At 39.5% G+C, this 10,196-nt stretch overlaps 1 protein-coding gene and 1 non-coding gene across 2 annotated transcripts; one reads left to right on the forward strand and one right to left on the reverse strand.

Moving 5' to 3' along the window:
• The first annotated feature begins 888 nt into the window (after positions 1 to 888).
• Positions 889 to 1,836, forward strand: LOC128052322 (olfactory receptor 5AC1-like). Its single transcript, XM_052644849.1, has one exon. The coding sequence runs from the start codon at positions 889 to 891 to the stop codon at positions 1,834 to 1,836; it is 948 nt and encodes a 315-aa protein (XP_052500809.1).
• A 7,918-nt stretch (positions 1,837 to 9,754) lies between these two features.
• On the reverse strand, positions 9,755 to 9,826 carry TRNAS-GGA (transfer RNA serine (anticodon GGA)). Its single transcript has one exon. It is a non-coding gene; the product is annotated as a tRNA-Ser (tRNA).
• Positions 9,827 to 10,196: the final 370 nt, after the last annotated feature.

A 10,196-nucleotide genomic window follows, 5' to 3' on the forward strand; every position in this document is an offset into this window, starting at 1 on the left:
AATTTGATTTTACTTTGAGGCATGTATAACAAAAAGAGTCTATTAGGAATTTGGGGTAATTTTTTATCAATACACAATCAAACAACATAATGGTAATGGATAGGACACAGCAAAAATGAAATCTTAACTTACTATATTACTACTTTACCCATTAATGTCTTAATAGGAAATAATGAAACATATCAGTAGTACAAAAGTATAGCTCATTTTTTGGTTCAATAGGAAAGTTACAATTGAGTTTTTAAGAAAGAGTGAAAACACTCTTGAACCTCAACAGTTCTCACTTTTTGGAGATTATAGACTAAAACATACTATATACTTTTTATTCTTAACTTTGTACATTTCACTGTGAATACATTCAATTTCAAGGTATTAATGAGTGAAAGTTATGGACTAAGTCAAGTGGTGTTAACATCTTACTCCATTAACATTTAAGTAAATGTATATATTTTTAAAACCTTTAAAAAACTCCTTTATCCTCAAAATTCTTTATAATATACTTAATACTCTTAGTGATTTCCCTGATGGCTCAAGCATTTAAGAATCTGCCTGCAACGTAGGACACCTGCATTCAGTCCCTGGGTCAGGAAGATACCAGGGCGAAGGGAATGGCTACCCATCCAGTATTCTTGCCTGGAGAATTCCATGGACAGAGGAGCCTGGTGGGGTACAGTCCATGGGCTCACAAAGAGTTGGAAATGACGGAGTGACTAATATTAACACTCTTAAGTGTGTTTAAAAAAAGAAAGACCTTATACCTTTATATTTGTTCAGCACAGAGCATCTGAAATGTAGAAATATGAAATTGCAATCCAGTATAAGTTTTCATGAACCTTGATTAATGTTTTTCCTTTCAATTCTCCATTGTAGTGATTAGCCTGAGTGGATATGATGGAGGCAAACAAGACTCTGGTGACGGAGTTTGTTCTCACAGGACTCACAGATCTCCCAGGGCTGCAGGTCCCCCTGTTCCTGGTGTTTCTGATCATCTACCTCACCACCATGGCGGGCAACCTTGGGCTGATTTTTCTTATCTGGAAGGATCCCCATCTTCACACCCCCATGTACTCATTCCTGGGCAGTTTAGCCTTTGTAGATGCTTGTTCTTCATCTTCTGTGATTCCCAAGATGCTTGTCAACACCTTAGACAAGAGTCAAATGATGTCTCTCTTTGAGTGCATGGCCCAATACTGTTTTTTCGGTTCCAGTGCCACCACAGAGTGTTTCCTCCTGGTGGTGATGGCCTATGACCGCTATGTAGCCATATGCAGCCCCTTGCTTTACCCAGTGGTGATGTCCCACAGACTCTGCACTTGGTTGATAAGTGTATCATATGCAATTGGTCTTCTGCAGCCTGTAATACATGTAGGATTATTATCTAGATTAACTTTCTGCAGGTCTAATATAATACATCATTTCTACTGTGAAATCTTGCCACTTTTTACAATTTCTTGCACTGATCCATCTATTAATGCTTTAGTGGTTTTCATTTTTGCTGCTTTTATACAGGCTTTTACTTTTATGGGTATTATGGTCTCCTATACTTGTGTCCTCTTTGCCATCCTGAGAAAGAAGTCTGCAAAGGGCAGGAGCAAAGCCTTCTCCACGTGCAGTGCCCACCTTCTATCTGTTTCCCTGTTCTATGGCACTCTCTTCTTCATGTATGTGCGTCCTGGGTCTGGCCAGGATCAGTATCAGGATAAAATGTATTCACTGTTCTACACGATTATAATTCCCCTGCTAAACCTCTTTATTTATAGTCTAAGAAACAAGGAAGTTTTAGGTGCACTTAGAAAAATAATTAAAAATAAACATTTATCAAAAAAACTTTCATAGTCTTTCCTTTTTACTCTCCATTTACATAAAGTATAATAACTGGACCTGGGTTTTGCACACAGGGGCCAGCTAAGTAGTTGTTAAACCAATTAATAATAATATTTAGATTAGATATGCTTGCCTTAGTTATAAGTGAACCTAGGACCACAAAATAACTGATGAACAGGGTAAGATATCACTTACTTGTTGGTTTAAATCCATTCTTATGAATGAAACTGCAGTTCCCAAATTACTAAGCTTGAAATATGTATAAGCTCTTCTATTTCCAGATACACATGTTTTAAAATTTTTATGAACTTACATGCTTTTAAAGGAAGACTCAAGTCCATGTGAAATTTCTATTTATAAATTACTCATGCCCTCCAAAATAATTCCTGAGCACGTAATTTTTCAAAACCTTCTCTTCAGTTAATACTTATAATGAAACTTGAGGTAGTTAAATGAACATGTCTAAGAGTTTTAACAGTAATTTTACAAATTAAATTAGATTTGCATATTATTCATAAAAAGGTACAAAAATTAAGAAATAATAAAAATAGTTAATTTTCCTATAATTTTAAGCTTTTAAGTTTTTAAAAGCTATTAAAAACTTCTCTTTCTTAATTTATTAAGTCACCTTACTGAGTCCCTTTTCCTGACACACACATACTGAATGAATGCATTTATACATGCATATATATACATATATATATATATATATATATATATCAGGAATTGGCAGCTACATGAATAATAGGTATGCTTGATCAAATCATAATTACATAACTTAAATGGACTTTTCTTTACAAAAGCTAAGCATAGTTTCCAACTGGCCCTTTCGCCCTTTGCCTGTTGACTTAGTAACATTTCGCCTTGTAAATATGTTAGTGAGAAATAAAGGAAATGATATCTCCATGAAGATGACACATTCTCCTGACCCCTAGCCTATTAACTGATGTCAGGAAACAAGCAATCTGTGGGTCAGTCACCCCAAAGCCCCAAGTGGGCAGACGGCCTTCAGCACCGTGTGTTTGGGATTTGTTTGCTCAGACCCTCGATCCTGTGAGGCATCTGAGCTCTGCCTCTGCTGTGAGGACTCATTCTAAACAGCTTGCTCCCCATGGATGCAGAAGCTCTGTAGGAGTTCCTGTTTCCCCCTCTTCACAGTCAAAGCCTGTGGCAAAGCTTTCTTTCTTCCTAAGGGCCACACAGACGGTTTAGGTTTGGTCATCATGCAATTGCTGTATGTCAGTAGATAGCCATTCTCCACCTCCTTTATATCTTTAGTATTTCAGGCAAGGCGGTGCTTGAGTCCATGCTTTTAAGCACTACTCTTCTCTATTACTGTAATGTCTTATAAGAGGGGGAAGAAAATACCAGATGGGAGAGGAAAAAATAGCCAAATATGAATAAGGACAAATAAGTGTTTGCATAAGAGCAAAATAAGAAAGGTCTTATAGGTCTTCATAGAACCATTCAACTTCAGCTTCTTCAGCATTACTGGTCGGGGCATAGACTTGGATTACCATGATATTGAATGGTTTACTTGGAAATGAACAAAGATCATTCTGGCGTTTTTGAGATTGCATCCAAGTACTGCATTTCGGACTCTTTTGTTTACTATGATGGCTACTCCATTTCTTCTAAGGGATTTCTGCCCACAGTAGTAGATATAATGGTCATCTGAGTTAAATTTACCCATTTCAGTCCATCTTAGGTTGCTGATTCCTAGAATGTTGATGTTCACTCTTGTCATCTCCTGTTTGACCACTTCTAATTTGCCTTGATTCATGGACCTAACATTCCAGGTTCCTATGCAATATTGCTCTTTACAGCATCAGACCTTTCTTCTATCACCAGTCACATCCACAACTGGGTGTTGTTTCTGCTCTGGCTCCATCCCTTCATTCTTTCTGGAGTTATTGCTCCACTGATCTCCAGTAGCATATTGGGCACCTACTGACCTGGGGAGTTCATCTTTCAGTGTTCCATCTTTTTGCCTTTTCATACTGTTCATGGGGTTCTCAAGACAAGAATACTGAAGTGGGTTGCCATTCCCTTCTCCAGTGGACCACATTCTGTCAGACCTCTCCACCATGACCCATCTGTCTTGGGTGGCCCCACATGGCATGACTTAGTTTCACTGAGTTAGACAAGGCTGTGGTCCATGTGATCAGATTGGCTAGTTGTCTGTGATTTCAAATCCTAAAGGATAATGCTGTAAAAGTGCTGCACTCAATATGCCAGCAAATTTGGAAAACTCAGCAGTGGCCACAGGACTGGAAAAGGTCAGTTTTCATTCCAACCCCAAAGAAAGGCAATGTCAAAAATGCTCGATTGCACTCATCTCACATGCTAGTAAAGTAATGCTCAAAATTCTCCAAGCCAGGCTTCAGCAATACGTGAACTGTGGATTTCCAGATGTTCAAGCTGGATTTAGAAAAGGCAGAGGAGTCAGAGATCAAAGTGCCAACATCCACTGGATCATGGAAAAAGCAAGAGAGTTCCAGAAAAACATCTATTTCTGCTTTATTGACTACGCCAAAGCCTTTGACTGCATGGATCACAATAAACTGTGGAAAATTCTGAGAGAGATGGGAATACCAGACCACCTGACCTGCCTCTTGAGAAACCTGTATGCAGGTCAGAAAGCAAGAGTTAGAAGTGGACATGGAACAACTGACTGGTTCCAAATAGGAAAAGGAGTATGTCAAGGCTGTATATTGTCACCCTGCTTATTTAACTTATATGCAGAGTACATCATGAGAAACGCTGGGCTGGAAGAAGCACAAGCTGGAATCAAGATTGCCAGGAGAAATATCAATAACCTCAGATATGCAGATGACACCACCTTTATGGCACAAAGTGAAGAAGAACTAAAGAGCTTCTTGAAGAAAGTGAAAGAGGAGAGTTGAAAAGTTGGCTTAAAGCTCAACATTCAGAAAACGAAGATCATGGCATCCGGTCCCATCACTTCATGGGAAATAGATGGGGAAACAGTGGAAACAGTGGCTGACTTTATTTTTGGGGGCTCCAAAATCACTGCAGATGGTGATTGCAGCCATGGAATTAAAAGATGCTTACTCCTTGGAAGTAAAGTTATGACCAACCTAGATAGCATATTCAAAAGCAGAGACATTACTTTGTCGACTAAGGTCCATCTTGTCAAGGCTATGGTTTTTCCTGTGGTCATGTATGGATGTGAGAGTTGGACTATAAAGAAATCTGAGTGCTGAAGAATTGATGCTTTTGAACTGTGGTGTTGGAGAAGACTCTTGAGAGTCCCTTGGACTGCAAGGAGATCCAACCAGTCCATCCCAAAGGAGATCAGTCCTGGGTGTTCATTGGAGGGACTGATGTTGAAACTGAAACTCCAATACTTTGGTCACCTGATGCAAAATGTTGACTCACTGGAAAAGACCCTCATGCTGGGAAAGATTGAGGGCAGGAGGAGAAGTGGATGACAGAGGATGAGATGGTTGGATGGCATCACCGACTCATTGGGCATGGGTTTGGGTGAACTCTGGGAGTTGGTGATGAACAGGGAGACCTGGTGTGCTGTGGTTCATGGGATCGCAAAGAGTCGGACACGACTGCATAACTGAACTGACTAACTAAAATAGGAAAACAGAATGATGATGCTAATGGCTGAAAAGGCACAGGGAAGGAGATGGGGCTGGCCAAATCTCAACTGCATTTTTCACGTAACACTTGTCCTTGGACTAAGAGAGTGGCAGTGAGCCTCAGGTTTTGCTTCCTGACTTCATGTTTCTCCGTGAAAATTTGGATCACTATGCTAGGTTTTCCATAGGATCTTGTGCACTCTTTGCAGAAACTTTTTCTGTCCCATGTAAAAGATGGTTTGGAATCTATCCAATACCTGCAATAATCCACGAGAACTGGGCATTTCAGGTAACCCTCAATCCAGTTTACAGGACATCATAAAAAGGAATAATTTTTGATGTATCAGATCCTGTTGATAAGTTACAGAACCAGGAAATATATACATGTCATCAACCAGGTCTTGAATATTTTCTTCTTCTTCACCCAGAGAATACAGACAGTAGTTCTCACTCTTGGTTATCAACCCAAACCAAACAAATTAGAATTTGTAGAGGGGTTCTTCACAATGGTAGTTTTATAAACCTCTTGAAGTGATTCTAATGTACAGCCAGTGTTGATAATGACTGTAAACAAATCTTCTACGAGACTTAACAAGCCTTCTGTGAAAACAGATGACTATCAGTTCACAAAAAGCACCCTGCAATTATTCCCTAAGAAATTCTTTTCTTGCCTTATTAGAGTCTCATATTTAGGCAGGTACTTAAATTTTAGCTGGACAGTTTTCCATTTTCTGTCCATATTGCTGCTGCTGCTGTTGCTAAGTCACTTCAGTAGTGTCCGACTCTGTGTGACCCCATAGACGGCAGCCCACCAGGCTCCTCAGTCGATGAGATTCTCTAGGTAAGAATATTGGAGTGGGTTGCCATTTCCTTCTCCAATGAATGCATGCATGCTAAGTCGCTTCAGTAATGTCCAACTCTGTGCGATCCTATGGACAGCAGCCCACCAGGCTCCTCTGTCCACGGGATTCTCTAGGCAAGAGTTCTGGAATGAGCTGCCATTTCCTTCTCCATCTGTCCATATTATTAGGTATTAAATCAATCTGCTGAATATCAGCTGAACTATTATAAAATGTCACTAGGTATTTAATTTATATAGTTGGAGTGCCCAGCCTCTGTATAATCTTTAATTTGGTCACTTAAGTAGAAGAGGAGACAATCATATAGAGATTTTTCACCTGAGTTTGTCATTGTCAAACCTAGATGACCATGAGCTCACAGTTTTTAGATTCAGCAGATCATTCTGGGCTGGGCCTGAGGTTTTTCATTATTCAGAAGCATCTCATGTGATTCTGATGAATCTGAAGGCATTGGACCACATTTTGAAAGTCAAATGACTAATATTGCTCAATCATCCATGGCCACTAAGTTGGAGTCTGAATTCTGATGTCTCCCTAATACGAAAGTCGACCTACAATGATCTGAATTTGTGCATCACCTCAGCACACATATGTTGAAATACCAGGCCCTAGAAATGATGGCTTCCCTGGTGGCTCAGATGGCAAAGAATCTGCCTGCAGTGCTGGAGACCAGAGTTTGACCCATCGGTAGGAAGATCTCCTGGAGAAGAGAATGACTACCCACTCCAGTATTCTTGCCTGGAGAATTCCATGGACAGAAGAGTCTGGCAGGCTAATGGCCATGGGGTTGCAAAGAATCAGACACAATTGAGTGACTTTCACTAGTCACTTGCCAAAGATGATGGTAGTAAGAGGTAGGGCTTTTCAGTTCCGTTGCTCAGTCACATCCAACTCTTTGTGACCCCATGGTCTGCAGCATGCCAGGCCTCTCTGTCCATCACCAACTCCTGGAGTTTACTCAAACCCACGTCGATGGAGTCAGTGATGACATCCAACTATCTCATCCGCTGTTGTCCCTTCTCCTCCCTTCTTCAATCTTTCCCAGCATCAGGGTCTTTTCAAATGAGTCAGTTCTTTGCATCAGGTGGCCAAAGTATTGGAGTTTCAGCTCTAGCATCAGTCCTTTCAATGAATATTCAGAAGGGCTTTTGGAAGTTGCTTAATCCTTATGGTACAGCCACATGAATGGGATGAGAGTCTTATAAAAGTGGTTTCAGAGAGATCCCTACCTTTATTCTTCATGTGAGGACACAGTGAGAATGAGTAGGCTACTAACCAGGGGAAGGGTTTTCATCAGAATTCGGTCATTCTGGCACCTTGATCTGGACTTGCCCACCTCCAGTAAGGGGAGAAATAAATTTCTGCTGTTCATAAGCTCTCCGGTCTGGATCGTCAGCTTTTATGGCAGCCCGGACTTCCCTGGTGGCTCAGAGAGTACAAGCGCCTGCCTACAGTGTGGGAGACCTGGGTTTGATAGGGAACCCAGGTCAGGGAGACTCCCTGGAGGAAATGGCCACCCACTCAACTACTCTTGCCTGGAAAATCCATGGATGGAGAAGCCTAGTAGGCTTCAGTCCATGGGGTCACAAAGAGTCGGACACGACTGAGCGACTTCTCTTTCACTTAAATAGACTAAGACACTACCTCATATTTAACTATTACTTCAAGTCTTTCAAAGTGTGTTCATCTGAATCACCTTAATTGATAATGAGTTGGTATTTCCTCCATTTACAAATCAGGCAGCCTGGAGCAGTGGAAAAGCACAGGATGTCAAATCAAAAGACCTATTTTTTTTTTTTTTTCTGAAGCTCAGATGAGGTTAAAAGTGATTACAAGGATCTCCATTAAATCTGCTAGTGCATAGAGAGAAGAAAGAATGTGTGTTTAATGCAAACTCAGTAGACAGTGCCTTAATTTCTTCATGTGTAAATGAGTATAATAACATGCACTTGTGATGATACTATACATAGGAAATCCTAAAGGTGCAACCAGAAAACTCCTGGAGTTAATCAATGAATTTAGTAAAGCTGCAGGATACACAATCAATACACAGAACTCGCTAGCATTCCTATATACCAACCATGAAAAACTGGGAAAAGAAATTAAGGAAAGAATCCCATTCACCATTGCAACAAAAAGAATAAAGTACCAGGAATAAGCCTACCTAAGGAGACAGAAGACCTGTATGCAGGAATCTGTAAGACACTGGTGACAGCAGTCAAAGATGACACAAATAGAGAGCTACAACATGCTCTTGGATTGGAAGAATCAACATTATGAAAATGACTATACCACCCAAAGCAATCTACAGCTTCAGTGCAATCTCTATCAAGCACCAATGGCATTTTTCACAGAACTAGAACAAAAAATCTTAAAATGTGTATGGAAACTCAGAAGATCCCAAATAGCCAAAGCAATCTTGAGATAGAAAAACAGAGCTGGAGGAATCAACCTTCCTGACTTTATACTAAAAGGTACAGTAAACAAACTTTTATAGCTCTTGGTAGTTTTACATGTTTGCCAAATACATATAGGTCAGGCATATATCTTGCCAAGGTTAATATAAGTAATATGATTATGTGTATATTCATAATTATAGCTTTTTATGATAATGATGTAGCCAAGGAAACAACTCCAAAGTTTCTCAAGTTAATAACAAAAAATATGAATAATATATTATTTAGCTGAACTTATTTTTGAAAACTTATGTGCAGAACTATCTTAATATTATTTGTATATAGAAATGTTTATATAAATTATGTATATGTAAGTATCTATATAACTTCTGTGCATAATTATACATAAAAAACCCAAAAGTTAGCTGTAATGGCAAGTGACTAGTGAAATTAGAAGAATTTGTTTTCTTTGTGTTTTGTACATTTTCAATTTTTTTCTACAAATGAACAGTGATTCTTTTGTTTTTATAAAAGAATAGTTGCAAAACTAGCTATAAAAATAATAGCTGCAAAACAATGTTTGAAATGATTTGCTGATTAATGTGTAATGCCCAGTAGGTTGACTTTATTCTATAGGGAATCTTTGCTGGCTTTGGGGGAATTTCAATATTATCTTCACAAACAGACTTGAAGACACAGATATAAATACCTTTTTCTTCACAGGGCATTTTTCAAGAATATTAACTAGAAATGAACATTTGTTTTGACATTTTTGTTCTTATACACTGAATTCTTCATGAAAGTTTGTATTTTATGGCATCTCTGTATCTTCTTATGGGAATTTCAGGTGAGAACACAATGCTTTATTTTATTGTCACTATTCTTTCTATAGAAAGTGTGTGTCTGTGTGTGTGTGTGTGTGTGTGTGTGTGTGAAGTCGCTCAGTCGTGTCCGACTCTTTGCGACCCCATGGACTGTGTAGCCTACCAGGCTCCTCCCTCCATGGGATTCTCCAGGCAAGAGTACTGGAGTAGGTTGCCATTTCCTTCTCCAGGGGATCTTCCCAACCCAGGGATCGAACCCGGGTCTCCAGCATTCCAGGCAGATGCTTTAACCTCTGAGCCACCAGGGAAGCCCATAGAAAATGATAGAACATATTTAATTTTAGTACCTAGAGTCTCTCATCAACTGTCAAAATATTTAAATCATCTTTTCAGATGATTTATCTACCAAATAAAACAGAAAGCAATAAATATTAAATATACATAGTTAATATATGTATTATGTTCTGTGGGGCTTCCCTGGTAAAGAATCCACCTACAATGCGGGATACCTGGTTTCAATCCCAAGGTTTGGAAGACTCCCTGGAGGAGGACATGGCAACCACTTCAGTATTCTTTCCTGGAGAATTCCTTTGGATAGAGGAGCCTGGCAGGCTACAGTCCATAGGGCCTCAAAGAGTTGGACATGACTTAGTTATTAAGCATACACATACATGTTCT

Source organism: Budorcas taxicolor, chromosome 1, assembly GCF_023091745.1.
Source record: "Budorcas taxicolor isolate Tak-1 chromosome 1, Takin1.1, whole genome shotgun sequence".
In the NCBI taxonomy this organism is placed as follows: domain Eukaryota; kingdom Metazoa; phylum Chordata; class Mammalia; order Artiodactyla; family Bovidae; genus Budorcas; species Budorcas taxicolor.

What these genes read in the sequence shown, in the direction of transcription:
- LOC128052322 (XM_052644849.1), top strand. Translation starts at nt 889, where the DNA reads ATGATGGAGGCAAACAAGACTCTGGTGACGGAGTTTGTTCTCACAGGA.